This window comes from Opisthocomus hoazin, chromosome 10, assembly GCF_030867145.1.
Source record: "Opisthocomus hoazin isolate bOpiHoa1 chromosome 10, bOpiHoa1.hap1, whole genome shotgun sequence".
In the NCBI taxonomy this organism is placed as follows: domain Eukaryota; kingdom Metazoa; phylum Chordata; class Aves; order Opisthocomiformes; family Opisthocomidae; genus Opisthocomus; species Opisthocomus hoazin.
In genome coordinates, this window is record NC_134423.1 from 10,445,496 (window position 1) to 10,462,282 (window position 16,787).

The 16,787-nt window shown below is 39.9% G+C and overlaps 1 protein-coding gene across 4 annotated transcripts in view; it reads right to left on the reverse strand.

The window, feature by feature from the left end:
• TBC1D2B (TBC1 domain family member 2B) overlaps positions 1–16,787 on the reverse strand; it is a 44,129-nt gene that overhangs the window by 9,454 nt on the left and 17,888 nt on the right. For 2 of the 4 annotated variants that reach the window (XM_075431948.1, XM_075431947.1), the window contains exons 6-13: positions 15,574–15,966; positions 14,125–14,235; positions 12,828–13,021; positions 11,772–12,266; positions 9,772–9,889; positions 8,859–9,044; positions 7,480–7,601; positions 4,731–4,966 (exon numbers count right to left, since the gene is read on the reverse strand). In XM_075431948.1, coding sequence (XP_075288063.1) covers positions 4,771–4,966; positions 7,480–7,601; positions 8,859–9,044; positions 9,772–9,889; positions 11,772–12,266; positions 12,828–13,021; positions 14,125–14,235; positions 15,574–15,966 — 1,815 coding nt within the window. In that variant the 3' untranslated portion in view covers positions 4,731–4,770. Of the gene's footprint in view, positions 1–1,051; positions 4,967–7,479; positions 7,602–8,858; positions 9,045–9,771; positions 9,890–11,771; positions 12,267–12,827; positions 13,022–14,124; positions 14,236–15,573; positions 15,967–16,787 lie in introns of those variants that run through there. The other 2 variants (XM_075431946.1, XM_075431949.1) reach the window with 1 other exon arrangement.

Here is a 16,787-nt window from a genome sequence, read left to right on the forward strand (position 1 = left end):
CAAGGTGTTTCATGGGAATTGGGTATTTAGCAACACATGTCAGCCACACTTGCGCCCGTGTTGCAATTCCACTGAGAACACGTCTCGAGCCCCATCCCAAGGAGAAGGGAGCCTCAGCTGTTCTGAAACAGGCCCCAGCAGCTGCTAGGGCAACACAACCTACTCCAGCTAAATACGCCAAGTGTTCAAGTGAGGACATTGCTCCCTATGCACTCTCTTCCCAGAATTTTCTGTTTATTCCTTCGACTTCAGTTTTCAGTATACAGGACAGGAGGTCCTTAGGCCATAGCCATGTCCTGCCTCAGTTGCTGTTCCCTATCCTGTTTTGCAACCTCTTTGAGCAGATATCCAACTGTGCCAATATCTGCTCTTAACAGCTTGCCATCCTGTAGCAGAGCCAGAGGACAAGAACTGTGCACTACTACTCTCTACTACGAAAGGTCTGCTTGGACATGCAGTTACAGTGATCTCCCAGCTCTCATTTTTCCTCCCTCACAAATATTTAGCTGTTAAGTTTTATATCTGAAGTAGCTGAGGTACTCAACAGCCTCTTTAAGGGAATCTAGGTAACTCCAAAATGCAAAAATCATAGCTGAAAGACAGACATTGAGGCTAGATTTCTAAATTAATTCAGTACTTGGTTAAATTTTCAAAGCAGCTGAAATTATGCACTTGGCTACCAAAGGCTTCAGCAGAACACCAGTGCCCAAGCCTACTAAAGAGGCTTTTAGCATCAGGAGATACCACAGAAATACACACGTTTCTTATGCAGTCTGTTCCCTGTGAACACTCACACAGATTTCATCTCCCCTCCCCTTCCCTCCTCTCCCAAGAAACCGAAGACACCAGTTTACCCAGTCAGCATCACCTGCATGCAACATGTCTATAGTTCACATCCTCACACTTCAAAGCCAAACTAGCATGTATGTTCCTTTATAGAGACTCTCAAATCACAATGTCAGACAAAACCACTAGATTTACTACTGGTTTGTTCTGATGTCATCTGCAGTTATTTCCATCTGTTATAAAAAAAAAGATCCAGAGCAAGCTGTAAAGCAATAAACAATTTATTTTTTCTTTACATCAATCTTTATGAAAATAACATCACTTATGTTTTGCGATTCAAATTTATTGTACCGCATATTGCCGATTTCTAACATGGCACTTAAGGGAACATTCACCTAAACAGCTACACAGTTTCTTGAAATTGATTAATTTTCCATTTCTCAGCTAAGCATGACTGAACATAAAACTGTCAAATTTAAAACCATTCATTCATTCACTCCTGATGTCTTAAGGAAGAAAAAAATCTTCCCCTTTCAGCTGAAATGTCTTACCATGTTTACAAAGACCAAGGGGAAGGGGAGAATGTCCCACAGAAGACACCTAAAGGGCAACAAAAACCCCTTTTTATTGATTACATAGCCAGTAAAAAAAACAACCACCAAACACTCTGATAACACTGGATGATAACACTACCTGTACAGGTAAAGCTGAAATACTGTGCAGTTTTAATAGCTAGAGGTGTAGTGCACCAATTTTTTGCCTATTTAACAGAATATGATAGCATATTTTAAACAAGTAACCAGAACTTTCACAGGAAAGTCATGCATATGTATATGGAGATGGAGGAATGTTCTGCAAGACGCAACTTAATGGTTTGGTTTACACCACATATACTGGGAACCATGCATAAGGAACTCTTAGCACACACGCACATGACCTGGCAGTTAAAAAAATGACCTTAGTAGTCTTCATGTGCATTAACCGGCCAATTTCCTACAGAGCGGCTGGCATCAACATTAAACCCTCCTGCACTGTTTCAGAAGTTTACCCCTAAATACAAACACTTGGTATCTATGCAGATCAGCTTTTGCAGGCCACTGAGTTTCCTGGGGTTTAAATGCTGTCTGTGTATCTTGCATGTCCCTTACTAGTTACTACTCTCCAAAGCCACCAGATTAAGCACCACTAGAAAACTAGCAGTCGCCCAAAAACATTTGCAACAGCAAGGCAAGCTTCCCCTGACGTTGCTTCCTGCTATGTGCATCTCACTTTTGTTCCATGTAGACGTCTAGAGGTTAGATACCTCTGCAATTTCTTGACCTTTTAACTACGGCATCAGTAATGATGCCTAACAAAACAAAGCCAACAGCTCGCTGGGAACTGGAGTATAACAGCATCAACTCGTTTCATATTTGCAAGCTAACAAAATATCCAGAGACAACATGATTTCCATAAGCTCCCTAACATTCGTGTATTGGATTCACATCATGGCCCAAGAAACAGCTACTTAGTTCTACCGTACAATTGGGTAACAACTTATAGAATTAAACACAACATAGACACAAATTTAACCATGAGCACAACTGTAAAAAATAAGAAATGGTCCTGTAGCATCGCAGGTCATGTTTCGTCAGCTAAAGAACTTCCTGAACAGTTGCCCTAAAGTTAGTTTTTATCTTCACAACCTACAGACTTCTGCAAAATCAGCCTGAAGACATCCCCTGAAGTCAAAGGACTAGTTCACAGCGAAGACTCAAAACCCAGGAATAACAGACTTTTAGGAACAGGGTAAATACACACTTCTGAATTCTTGACCTTAACATTTCAACTGCTGCCACTTGAAGGAAGATCTTCAGCTTAGAAAGATATCATTTAACACTTGGAAACAAGATTAAAACAAAATAAAGAGGACATTACTGATTTAGAGACCAGCTCTTTCAAAACCAAGACAGTATAACTAGAAAATTGGAAAACCTGGTCCCTTTTTTATATTCAAACACTGATTGTAAGTAAAAAAAGAATACAGTACATGCAATAATATGAAAAATCTGCCCAATAAACTCAAGTACACAATCAAGAGTAACTAGGGAATAAAACCCCCAAACTACTGCTTAGAATAGACAATGTAGAGGATGTTTCAGAAGATGAGTAACATACAAATCAGGATGATCATACCATCGGCTAATTAAAAATTATATGTCATATAAGAAGAAGCATACATTTTCTAACAAAAGTAGTCCTGTAAGTTACTATGTTCATCACTGATTAAGTATTTCCCTTCCAGATAAACTGACTAATAATTTGCTTAGAGAAGACTACACATACATTCTGAGAAAAAAAAAAAAAAATGCTGCAAAACAGAAGCAGGATTTCTCCCTGCACACACTTCAGTTTTTCTGAAACAACGACATGAGTATACCCAACAAAGAAGCCCTACTTGTTCTCAGAAAACCAAAAGAAAACAGATGAAGTAGAAGCTTGATGCACTTCAGGTTCCCGACCACCAGTTGTGGTTTTTTGCTAATTAGCCACTTCCTCAGAACTAAGTGATTTGCTGCCTAATATCTGAATGCTAGTTTTATCATGACACATCCAGACACAGCATTTCAGTCAATCCAACATTCTGAAGATCCAACAGCTCAATAATGAACGTTGCAGAAGTCCAGAGAATAGCCAGCAAGAAAGAAACCTTCTTCGTCCTCAGAACCGTTTAAGAGTATTGCTGGTCATCAAATGAGAACGAAGGGCCTCAGGTCACACCTCCACAGTCAGAACCACAGCTAAACACCCCAAATGTTTCCTTACAGCTGTCCTGCAGGATGTGCGTGCACCACTCACAGCAAAGCTGAGCACATTAAGAGAATATTGTGTATTTCTGCTGGAAAAGGATCTTGAACTACTGTGTGCATGCTGTGACCTTAGGCTCCTGTGATTGACTGATAAATATTTGGTTCTAGGAATCCTATCGCTACCACTCTATTGTACAATAGTTAGACATTCATGCAAAAGGAATGCCGTGTTTCTTCTTAAAGATCGAGACTCCATCTTATTTTAAGCCCTAAATAGGAAGAAACATCAAAATAAAATAATAATTAAAAAAAAGACCTTCAACAGATACACAACTAATCGGCTACTAAAACATGGCACTCCTGTAGCAAGCTCCATTCTTCTTCCAGAAGAGCTGGGTTTTGGTTGGGGCTTTTCTGAGACACTGCAATCAAAAAAGTGAATGGAAATAAAATTGACTAACCGGAATTTGATCTATAAACCCCTTCACATTAAGAATAGTCTTTACCAACACAGCTGCCCAGAAAAGTGTAAATGATGTTTGATTTCTCTGTTTCAGTATACGCTGAACGCTCAGTGACAAACAGGTACTTATTTTACCTTTACTTTAAGCACATAGATTCAAGTGTTCTGTTTGATGATCCCTTTCATGTCACTTCAGGAAAAGACAAAGGAATGTAGAAGTTCTTCCTGTGCTTCATTCCATACTTTTCTAACTTTTGACCTCAAGAATGGCTAGTTTATTCAAGGACAACATGGTGAAAGCCATTTATTGAATCAACCTGAAACCAAAAAATATGATGTCCTCCCACATTGAATCTGCGCTACAGAAGACATGATTACATCAAAAAAACACGGTATAGCAAGAAATGTAGTAAACAGAGCGTGGACTTTTCTTACTACTGTTTCACGTACAGGCACTAGCAGTGCACTGCGGGAAGACACCTGACAATTCAGCTGATTGACTGAACTGAGACTCATTAAGTGCTCTACATACAATTCCATGAAGGTAAATGTAAACAGAAGTGTTTGGCCTCCATACAAAGCAATGTTTCTGAAAGTGCTGGGGTTTGGAAATCTGTCCTGCATATTTCCAAAAGCAACTAGTTTACATTCTGTTTGACAGGATTAATAAAGTGTTTTGGAGGTCAACTCACTTTGGTCATGATCCCAAAGAAAAGTTTATGTTGAGCAGTTTCAACTATCCTCCTCATCATCACTAATAAGGTCTCTTTTTTCTACACACGTCTCCCGTTCACGCAGGAAATCCTCACGAATGGCTTCTAGTTCAGTTAGTTCAAGACGCACTTTCTCCAGGTGATAGGTCCTCCGGTTCCTGATCTGACGTAATGGGAAAGGATTCAGGTCTCCAAAAGCAATACCAGTCAGTTTCCTGTAAGATTACACAATGTTAGAAGACAATCATTCATATCTGGTGTTTTTAAAAATCAGTTTTGAACTTCATCCATACCAATATTTAGTGTATAGCTGATATCTCATCTCTTTCACACACCTGACAGGTCTCAGATGTTATCTGTATTGCAAGCAAGTTCATAGAATCACAGAATGCTTTGGGTTGGAAGGGACCTTTAGGGGTCATCTAGACCAACCCCCCTGCAGCGACAGGGTTAACTGCATCGTCACTGTTTATCTATACCTAAACAATATCTCATTACTTACTAAGGGAAAAAGGGGAACTGGAACTTAACTTCTTCTAGTTTCATTATGAGATGAACCCAAATACTAAAAAAATTTATTTCAACAGTTTATTTAAGGCTAAGCTCTCCCTAGGTTTATATTTTTGAGTGAACAAGAATGATTTCCTGCTATTTATAAACAGGACGTATTCCAACAGCTTCTCTACCTGTGCACAGCCTGCTATGGAACACATCTTCCATCTGCAGAAAAACCTAACTATGACATCCTATAGCCTAGAGTATAATTACGCACATGGCTGTAGAGACTTTTCTCCGTTAGAAAGCTTAAACTTGGAGATACCGTGCAAAATAATTTTCTAACCCGTTCAAGATGTCCATAAATCCTATAAAAATAATCTTTCTGAATTTTTCCTCTACAACAAGATGACTTTTTTTCCATATCAGGAAAGATGTCATTCAATACTTTTTGTCAAACAAAACTTTTGTATTATTTAAATTTTGATGCTGTAGAACTTGTACAAAACCAGTATAATGCGAAATCAGGTGATGTGAATCACGCCCTATCCCTTCCAGCAGACAAACTCATAGTCCCTATGTGGCACAACACCCCTACTGTCCATCCTGACTTCCAAAAGCCTATGAGAACATGTATTTACAGACCAGCACAGAGCGTATTTGTCCTGTAAATCTCTGATGTACTGAATTCTGTCCTCACCTGTCCTCACCACCCACCAAAGATACCCGATTAGCTCATTTCGTTAACACCAACATGAGATCTCTTCCAGGAATATTAAAAATCTTTGAAGTTTAGACAGGAGAGCCAAGACATCCTTTCCGTTAAATAACTGGAAAAGGAAGGGAAAGCCAAATCTGCAGCTCTGACTGAATACCTAACTTGAACAAAATTTTGATAGGAGCAAAGAAAATTGTTTTCTTCTTCTTTACTCCCCCCCCTCCCCCCCCCCCCCCCCCCCTTCCTTTTGCAATCTCTAGTTTCTGGCAATACTGCTGTGGTACTACTGGTACTACACATTACACGTTTGATTATAAGCTATAAAATAGCCTATTTATAAATTATAACTTATCCACAAGTTTGTTTTATTTATTGTTTCCTGTTCAAAATACGTGCACCCTCTTCCCAAAATCAAGCACATACTTCTCTGTCACTCCCATGTTTGGAATCAGAGTCAGCATTTATTTTTGTCACAAACAGCTGAACGCAACTGCCCAGCATTTTTCAAATCAAAGGGGGGAACACTAAAATACAAAGCACCACACAACTCCCTCTCATGACTTTTTGGAAAGGTTTCAGCCAAGGAAGCAACACCTGTTATCCAGACTTTTACCATTTAAATCACCTGCAGAACGTTCTCCCTGCATCAGTACCAGCAATCACTTATAAGCACAGAGTAAGATTATTCAGTTTTAACTTCTCTCCAGCCAAAAGTGAAACACAGGAAGTAAAAATAATAGATAGCCCTTGAAGTAGGAGCCAAATTATAAGCCTAAATTAATTCATAATTTATTACAGTAAAAAGAAACACCTCAGATTCCACCTCAGAATTTTGTACCAAATTCAAAATCAGTGAGTTCCAGTATCTATGCAAAACATCTTCAGACATTAAACCAATCGCAATATGACTTTTCCTTTTAAGAATAATGTGCTGTTCCACCACCTTGAAACCAGGAACCTAAAAACTTTAGGCCCCAAATTACAAACTGTAATTCCTCTGCAAGAACAGAAGAGCATCTAACATGTATCTCTTCTCTGCTTCAAAGCGCATCTTCAAATCAGCTGGAGTTACTTGGCATTAGCCTATGCATTTACGATGCCTAAGAGTTCTAAACCTGGTGGGTCATAGCTCACATTTTTAATACTTGAGCCAGGATGCGTTCTTATTTATTGTAAAACCTTGTACAGCATAAGCTGTATCCGCAATGCAGGGGAGACTTCACCTATGGTTGAATTCTGAAGTGTCACTACCACGATACAACTGCTAAACAAGACCAACCTGGCAAAGTCATCTCTATCATACCCAAAAATTTACAACTATGGGTTCATCACTTGTGCCTTTGCCTCTGCCAGACAAAACTACTCATGAGAAATCTTAGTAGTTAGTTTCATCTCTAGTTGCTTTACATCTAAATTAAGATCTAGATAAATACAAAACAAACAAAATGACCACTACAGGCTTCTTCCATGTCCCACTGTAAGTCCTTCAATTACAGACAAGTTGGAGTTACCCACCTAGCATCCAGTATAGTGCGTGTGAAATACCGCAGGTACTTGAAAATGGACATTGAATCTTGCAGTTTCAAGATTTCCTCTTCTTTGTATTTAAGAAGTGCCAAGGCAAATCGGAATATTACCTGATTAAAAAATACATACAAAGTTTGATTCTCTATAAGAACAGAATGCGATGATTCTCATTATTATCTACTCTAAACTCTAAGGAAAAGCGTGACTCTTCCCACAGGCTGCATTTGAGCCATCTAATCACACCTCCCTCTACATCCCCTCCCTCCCACTCCCTGCCCCGTCCCTCATTTCCAAAAGCTGCCAAAAACTCCTGTTGTGGCCTGTAACCGAGACAAGGCATTCTGCAGTTCTATCCAGAATGCAATACCAGGTTTATAGCACACAAAGTCTTTGGAGTTTTGAGTTCCTAATTCAGTTGTAGAACAAAGACTGCTGGGCCTGTTGAATGCACTTTTTAAGTTACTTCAGAGCCAAATTAAAGTTTGCTTTTCAAACAGGCTGTTTTCCAATGCCTTGAGTTTTCCTAACACGTTGGGGGCCTGTCGGTCTGTACCTGGCTGCCTTCACAAAATGCCATGATGCCTAAAACCGATCTGAATGAACACACAACAAAATACCACTGCATGTTAGAATGCTCAGATGAGGCCAACAAGAAATCTAGCAAACGTCCAGGTTTTGTCTACCGATTTTATAACTCTCCTGTTCTCTCCCACTGCCTGCAATATCTGCTTTAGTGTTATTACTGTGTTTGGACCCAGTGATTTTTTTCCTGCATCGACTTTATTTCACTGCAGTTCACCAGGTACGAAACACATGAAAATTCTTTAACCCCCATCTCCTAATTTGTAAGACAGCAGCCCAGATAGTTGTTGTTTGTCAGTTGCACTTTAAATGTCTACAGAAATGAAACAAATAGCTGCTGCCGAGACAAGGTAAGCATCAGCACTTGGTTACAACTCATTTTTACATCTTTTTCAATAATTCTAACTTCCGCCTCCTTCACTTAAGCTTTCTTCTTTATCAGGGTAGCTCTCATTTTGATGTAATTACTTAAAACTGACAGCTGCACATAAGAGTAAACAGCACTGCCTTTAGCTTCCTTTTGCAAAGGTAAAAAAATGGTGGGTGGTGAAAGGAAAATATTTAGCATTTAGAATTCTTACATGTAACTCAAGCTTTGAACTTGCATAACACACATAAAATGGAAACTGTTTTGCCTGCTATTTATGCACATTTCCTCCCTTTTTTTCCTACCAGTGGTTGACAGGATTCATGTGAAACAACCTTCCTCTACCCTGCACTCAATAACACCACAGTATTTTGTTATCAGGTGACAACTGAAAAAAAACTTAGCTCATCCAGTTCACCTTTGGTCCCTCATACAGGAAGGAGTCCCAGATTTTAAAAAGGATGTCGCTAACCACGCTGTCCACAAATACCACGAGAAACCAGTTGAAAGTTATAAGAGTATAGTCCACTTTGTACTGTTCAAAATGAGCATGCAGCCGTGGAAGCTTCTCACTCATTAAATCCTTGAATACTCGCTGATCAACCTAAAGAGATGACAAACACAACATTATTGCTCTGATGTTTGCCAACGTACATGTGATTCAAAATATAGCTGTTACGAATCTGTAAGTGCAAGCTTTTCAAGAGCTAAGCAGGAACCCTAGAACTGCCCAGTTAACGCTACTAGATCCACCCAAAACACACATGGCCACCGCACGCACACCGCCCTTGCTGACAGCCTTTTGCTTCTCAATCCACCCCCAGTCTCGCAGGGCTCCTCACACGCAGATGATGTGTTCCTACTACAGGTCACTAGCACTGCACCGGTGCAGCAGCATCGGAGCAGAGAACAAGCTCGCTGAAGACCTGGAGGAAGGAGGCAGCACGTAGCAGAGCATCACCTGGGAGCTGAGGAGTGCTACAGCGTATACTGCTCACAGTACTGCAAAATGCATTCTCACCCCCACTCTCCCAGAGAGCCCATAACCTCCTCCTCTTAATTTCATGGAAAGAAATGAGAACTCAGCTCAGTCAATGTTGGGAAGCTAATAATCAGAAGAGGGGTTAAGCACTGGAGCTCCAAGCAGGTTAACTGAACAGTTATTGCAGTGTTCTACCCGGAGCCCTTGTCCAAGCAAGGGCCCTGGTGCCTGGAGCTCACCGCTGCCAGCTCAACGCATCCCCAGAAAGGCCCCTCAAGACAGTTGTAGGGGAAAGTTTTTGACTGGCTGCAGTTTACAGGAGCAGGCTTTATTCTGGCAGAGTACATACCTGAGATCCTAGCAGTGTCTTCGTGTAATAATCACGAGGCATGAAAACTTCCACTATTGTTACTAGACACCAAAAAGCATCTTCCTGTTCCAAGTACAGAAGCGCAATTGCTACCAATCTGAAAATAGGGTTTATTTAGAGAAACAGATTAGTAAAGCATCACAAAATGTATTAAGAACAATTACAATAAAACTTTCATTTCTGTTCCGCAGAGATGAATGTATTAACAGGAGCGCTCTAACCAGCAAAACTGCTAACGAAGTCCAAGACGAGGCAATGAGATGCCTTCTCAGCCAAGCCAAGCATCGTTGTTCAGTTCAGTAAGAAAACAGATAACAGCAAAAACAAAGTGATTTGCTAGTTCCTGGAAAAATGGCTTCTAAGGCAAAACAATTAGAAGCCTGCAAGTCCTAAACATACTACTCCAATTCCCAGACTTTTGTCTTTCCTTATTTAAGCAGAGAAAGGACAGATGGTTCTTGCATTTCACACAAAACTACTGTACGTTTAGAAGAATCCTTTCTAGCATGTTTACTTCATATCCATTAAGATAAACATACGAACACTTTTGTCTTTATCGACCATTGTCTTCCAAGGAAAAGAAAAAGCTCTGCAATTTTTCGAAGACTGAACTTGTTCCAACAATTTCTTCAAGTAGGAAAAAGAAAAGTTTAAACAGCAGCATCATTCCTGGCTTCCTGGTTTCCAAAGAGTATTATGAAAGAAATATCATCAGAGAATAACTTCTTGTTGCTGATAGTTATTTGAATATGAAAGGTAACCTCCCATTTTATTTCTGTATGCAAGGGGAGCTGTCACAACATGAACCGCTTCTGATGTTACACAGTTTAACAAGGTGACCAAACTTTAAAAGCTTGAGAACCAAAGCAAGAAATAAATATTTAATTTGCTTTTGACTTCTCCAAGGACACCCAAATGCAAAACTATTTACAATAAAGTCAAAAATAAAACCAAAAGTGTCCCAGGAGAAAGCAATGCTGCACAGAAAGGTCAAATTTAGCCAAAGAATTTCCAACACCTTCTAGCAACACCTTTCAGTCACCAGAGATTTGTTGCTCCACAATTGCAAGAGCTGTGTTCTTCAGACATGTCTTGTGACATGCCAGCAACAATACTAAAAACATATGATTTACCTACAGAACGTAAGCACTACTGATGAATACTCTGAAAAAGAATACTTCTTACCACCACATTATTCACTGCCTCTTCTACTGCTACCACCACCACCTCGCTACCTCTACCACATTACTCACTGCCTCTGTTCTGCTACTTCTTCAGTGTGGTTTCAAATGATAAAGCTGCTCTAGTACAAAAGTCTTTTACCCTATTCTAGTCCATAAATTAGTGCACAAATTGACATCTATAGTATTATATCATGGGGATGAGGGAGGTGTCAGACTAACATACTCGCTTCAAATAACACCCTCCTTTACTACAGATCTCCAAGTACCACAACTATTTTGGCAAACACCAATTGCAATGACTTCAAAATTTCTAAGCCTTGTAATATGAGACTCATCCTCAAATTGACTACCGTAATTGTGACTGAAGGCATTCTGAGGGAAAGACTGACATATGTGGCCTTAACAGTACAAAAAGCTTTCAAACATTTATTTCTGAATGTTTAAAAAGTAAAAAAAAAAAAGTCTAAAATTCTTGCACACAAAGGTGGAAAGAACTCCTACAACTGACATGAAGACAAAGTAAAACTACATTTAAGTAGCCCATTTCTTATGCGAGTTAATTCCAGTTCCCGTTCTTTTGCCAAGCTGATTCTACAGGTTACACGACCGAAGTCTTTTGGTTTTTTATCATTTCAAAGAAAGCGATCATTATTTGTGTACTTCAGCATTCTAAGTTACGAAGATACAACCCACAAGGCAAATGGCTGTCCAAAAGCATGCTACTATACACATGATTTGAAAGGCACATTAAGCTTTTCACTGCACAGTCATAACTCAAGATTTGCAGAATCTTACCTGTTGAGCCCTTGGCAATATCCTATATCAGGATTCCTCCACGAAAATGCCAGCAGCACGTTTCGCAGCTTTTGGATCCCTTCGCATGTTGGGGAGCAATAATGTTTGTTGTTTGGCAAAGTTCTCAAGAGATCCAACTCAATTTGTTTAGATGCAGGATTCTGTTTCTCCAGAGCATTTTGAAGCAACGTTTGGAAGTATCCAGGAACAGTGCTGTCCTTGAACTTTTTAACATGGAGATTGACACACCATTTCCATATCTTGGAACGATGTTCATGTGGAATTCCAGATCGAATGAGATTCTTCAGTTCTACACAGCGCATCATCTCTCTATTCATTGTGCTTGCAAGATAGTTTTCCCATTTCACTCCTGTGGAGATCTCTCTATTTTCACTGAGAGAAAGCGATCTCAGGTCCAAAGCTCGTGATTTTGCTACTAGTTTCTCCTCATCATCATCCTCTGGGACCGTCTGAAAACCATATATATCATATTCACTGAAATGGAGAGGAAAAAGGAAAAAAGGCTTTAAAAACATGTTCAGTAGCCCTGTAACTCTCAAGTTCCCATCCTAAAGTTACTTCGAATGTGCCTTAAGACACTCCCCACAGTGTTGACAACATAACTGTTGAAAACAACAGTTTTCAAGTTTTCAACAATTAATATCTAAAAATTTTTCTAAAGTATATCCTTTATTAGATAATTATTTTTGCAATCCCATGTACGAAAGACTTTGTGCCCATGTCCCAATACATATTACTACTCAGATTAAGCAATTTATTTAAGAACGTGGTCAAGTTCCAATGAATCCATCTCTTCAGTAGCTCACCTTCACCAGTTATACAGCAACATTTGAGCCTGTTTTATACTGTATCTCAAACAAAATAATAAATCTATTTATACAGTCAGAAGGATTTCATGATGATACTGTTATTCATGAAGGGAAATACATTAAAAAACCAAATCCTGCAAATATACCCCCACTGTCTGTTTTCCAGTGTTAGAACCGGGCCTACTGACCAAGACAAACAAACATTAATTTAATAGTACCAAATTACCTGACCAGGTGTGGTTTGAAAAATGCTTGTTCTGGCTGTTCACTTGTTTCTGCTTTCAAGGCATCTTCCAGTAACTGTGTGATGACCTCACGAGCAGGACTCTGCTCCTCAGAACAAACAGGAGTTTTCATTTCTTGAAGCAAGATCAAGTATTTACTTTCTATCTGACAGAGTTTGGCTTCCAAGCTAGTATACTGCAGAAAACAACACATAATATTATTAGTCTTCAGAAACTTACTTTGTACTACACTTCTTTTAAAATGTGGTTCAGTATGATTCTATTAGTTTATGTTGCTTAGAAATCTGTTAGGTCAAGAACAGTCAGCTTTACATGCCCATTTTTGTAGTACCAGAAAACATAAAACCACCCTTACGTGTAGAAAAGAAAAATTATATATGCATTTTATTACACTACTGCAACCTTCTGTATATAAAGTACTTGGGAAAGAAATCTCAGATACTTGTGACTTTCTACAGAAAGTCTTTTGAGGCAGAATAGTACACCAGAGACTTTCTATCACCTGTATTTTTACATGTGGAAAATCTGAGCAAGCTTTAATTATCACTACATTGTATGAGGGACAACTCAACCATTCTGTGCTTCTAAAGTAACAGCTTTAGTCTATGCATGCTTGAACAAAGAGAACTTACATGGAATATTACAGATACGAGTTAGGTAATAGCATGTAGGAATTGTAAACACCTCTGTGCCAAAAATACAGCATTTGGATCTGGCCGCTGCATGTGTTGGTTCCAAAAAACCAAAAGAAAATCCTATCAAACCACAGCTAGAGGTATCTTGCCCTCGCTAAGGATGTGTGCTTATTTTCCTAGCCCCAGGCAATGGAAATCTTCATTATTTACCCAGAGCTTCTCTACACTCAAATTCATCTATACATAAACACCCTTCCAAAGTTACATTCACCATGCTGTAGTCATCCTTCGGCGCTCAGGAGGAGCAAGCTCTGCTCAGTGGCATACCAAATCCTTACACATCCTGTCTTTTACATACTTCAGGAAAACAATTGCAGCCTTAATGCTGAGGAAACAATGTTTCCAGAAATATACATGCCTGTGTTCAGAACTTAGGAAAAAGTTGAGTCTGTAAGGACTGTGTTGAGGGGGTTTTTTGGGGGGTTTTTTTTGGTTTTTTTGTGGGTTTTTTTTTAAAGCTATCAATACATTTAAGTCATTCCATTTCTGTTCCACAGTTACATTCCCTGAGCAGATTTACAACTGAATTTTCGAAAACTACTTTAGGCATTGCCAAAATGAAAACATGCTGTGTTAGTCTGACCTTTGCCTGCCATTCTCTCTCTCTTGCTTCTGCATTTCTTCGTAGAGCAGAAAGTTCCAAAATCTCCTTATTTAAAAATTTATTCTGGGTCTTATAACCCTGAAGATTGTCCTGTTGATAAAAAAAACCACACTGGATTTTTAATGAAAATATCTTACAAACAGCACATGCCTACCAGAGAAAGTATACCTCAGAACACAGAACAAGCATCTACTAATGGGACTTATGGTTAAAAATACCACGATCAAATCAAGTATTATTTTTAGTTCCCAGGCAAGTCAAACACAAGTGCCAGATCTGAGCAGAGAGGTGTGCAGGGTGGTGCTGTGCCTCGCCCGCACCCCTTCCAGCGCTGCGCTCCTGGCGGAAGGCAGCGAGGCTGCACCCCGGGGAGGGGAGCAGGAACCTGCATGCTGAGCATGGGGCTGCACATCGGCCAGGAGCACGTGCCACACAAGGCAAGCAACAGGGAAAAATGCCCCTTGGGTTTTGGTTACCCTCATCAGTCCTCAATTAAAGTACAGGTTGGATGTCTGCCTCGTACAAAAATATAAACCCCTAGCAACCAGCTTCCTTGCCTAATCCGCTCAGCTCCAGGCTACCAATGTCACCTCTGAAACCTGAGGCTGTGGGATGAGGGGCTCTCCCGACAGTTACAATACTCCCACACTCCACAGCATCTACAAGCTTTGGTCTGCTTTCTGACAAGGCCATTGATTTCTAGTTTCAATTTTATTTTCTAAAACTTCCCAAGCGCATATATGGGAAAGAAAATTATGAACATTTATATATACGTTAGATAACTTGTACTCCAGATCCCTTGGAATGTTAATGAATTTGGAACAGAACATTTATCCAAATGCAAGAAAGCCTGTTTAGAGCAAAGTGGGTCACTTCAGTAACTCCATTAAGAATTTCCGACACATTCATTGAGGTAGGTTGGGGGGGGGGGGGGGGGGGGGAAACCCCATGGATAATATCTGGAGCAGCATTAGCAAAACAGGTTTACACTCCTCCTCCTTTCTTCTCCTTGGAGCTCCCCTTTGCCATTTCACATGCTCTTTGTTTCCTCACTTGATATTTTAAAAAATTAAAAAAAAAAAAGCAAGCTTTCTGGTTTATGTCCTCCATGCTTCTATTTTCCTCTTACCCTTACTTTATCCTGTTCCTTTGATTACTTCTCACATCACTCCTCCACACCAATGATTAAATTACTCAAAGAACGGGACACTGTACTACAGATGCACAGACCAGCTCAAAGTATAGAAGTCCTGTTCATATTGCCACATAACAGCTCCCAGTGTAGATTCCAAGCAGAGAAAGCCTCAGTTCACGAGTATCTTGGAGAACTGCTGTAGTGATCTCCTCAAACAGTATAGCAGACTAGCAAGCAGTTTTTCTAGGGAGCAGAGATTCCCCTATCCACCAAGACAGAGACATTGCTCTTACTTTTAGTCTGTCCAGTTCCTGTAGTTCCTTATTCGTACAGGTGGCCATGGAAGAACTTACTGCTCCACTTTGAGAGGATGTACTGTCCTCACACTCACTGAGTTGACGAGAGAGTTTCATGATCACTTCGTCTTTAGCTTGAATAGTTTCCATCAACATACCCAGCCGCTCATTCAGTTCTCCAACCTTACATTTCAGATTCTTTACTTCCTGCTGGAGACTATCTTTTTCCAGATTTAACTTTTCAAGCTGGTTGTTGAGACCCACAATCTGGTCATCTTTTTGGTGCAGCAGCTCTAACTTGTCTTTCGGAACCCCCTCACAAAGACGACTTGCAAAATACTTATCATACTGGGAAGATCGGACTGTTTGCTGCAGAAGTCGCACAAGTTCCTGAGAATTTAAAAACAAAAAGATTGTAATGAAGTTTTAAGTTTCTAAGTCTTAGGAATCTAACGTCAAGCAAAAGGGACCTTTGGAATGGGGTTTGGATCCGAATCATCAGCTTCTAACAGACTTCATGGTGGTGGTTTGAAGGAAAAAAGGAAATGCTTACATGACATGATTTCTAGCAGGCTAACGCCTTACAATGAGCAGCCTACACGGCTGGCTTAAATGTCTTTCACTGGCTAAGGACCCTGACCAGAAAGGCTACAACAGGTTAAGGAAGAGTAGTGACAGCTGTGGCCCAGCAGTTACTTGGAAGCTGAAAAAGGCTGCCTTCTAAGCAGCCCTATTGTAAGGAGATAAATAGGAAGAGGGCTTAAACCAAAAAAACCTAAGAAGTAAACATTACAGAATGGAAATGGGAAAGATAACCAATTGCTGTCTTCCCTAACAGTTGCAGATAAAAGGAGAATTAAAAAAAAACCTAAACATGCTGCTTTGCTGAAAAGGAAGCCTTTGGAGGGCTGGTTAGAAAATCTTGCCACAGAATCAGCCAAGTAATTAACTGACTTGCCACAAGGGAGAACAGGAGCTGCTGTGGTCTTTGCAAAAAAGGCAGCCTCGAATGCTCTGAACTAGAACTTTTTTTTTTTTTTGCTAGCACATCCATCTAAATTCCACCATTTTCATCTTCTTTTCTCTCACACTAAAAAACGACAAGTATCTTTGCTCATGGGATTGCACAGGTCCTGGACAGTTACAACAATTATTCACTTGCATGTAAGATGTATGTGTGTTGCTTGGGGAATCACAGGTACACACGCGTA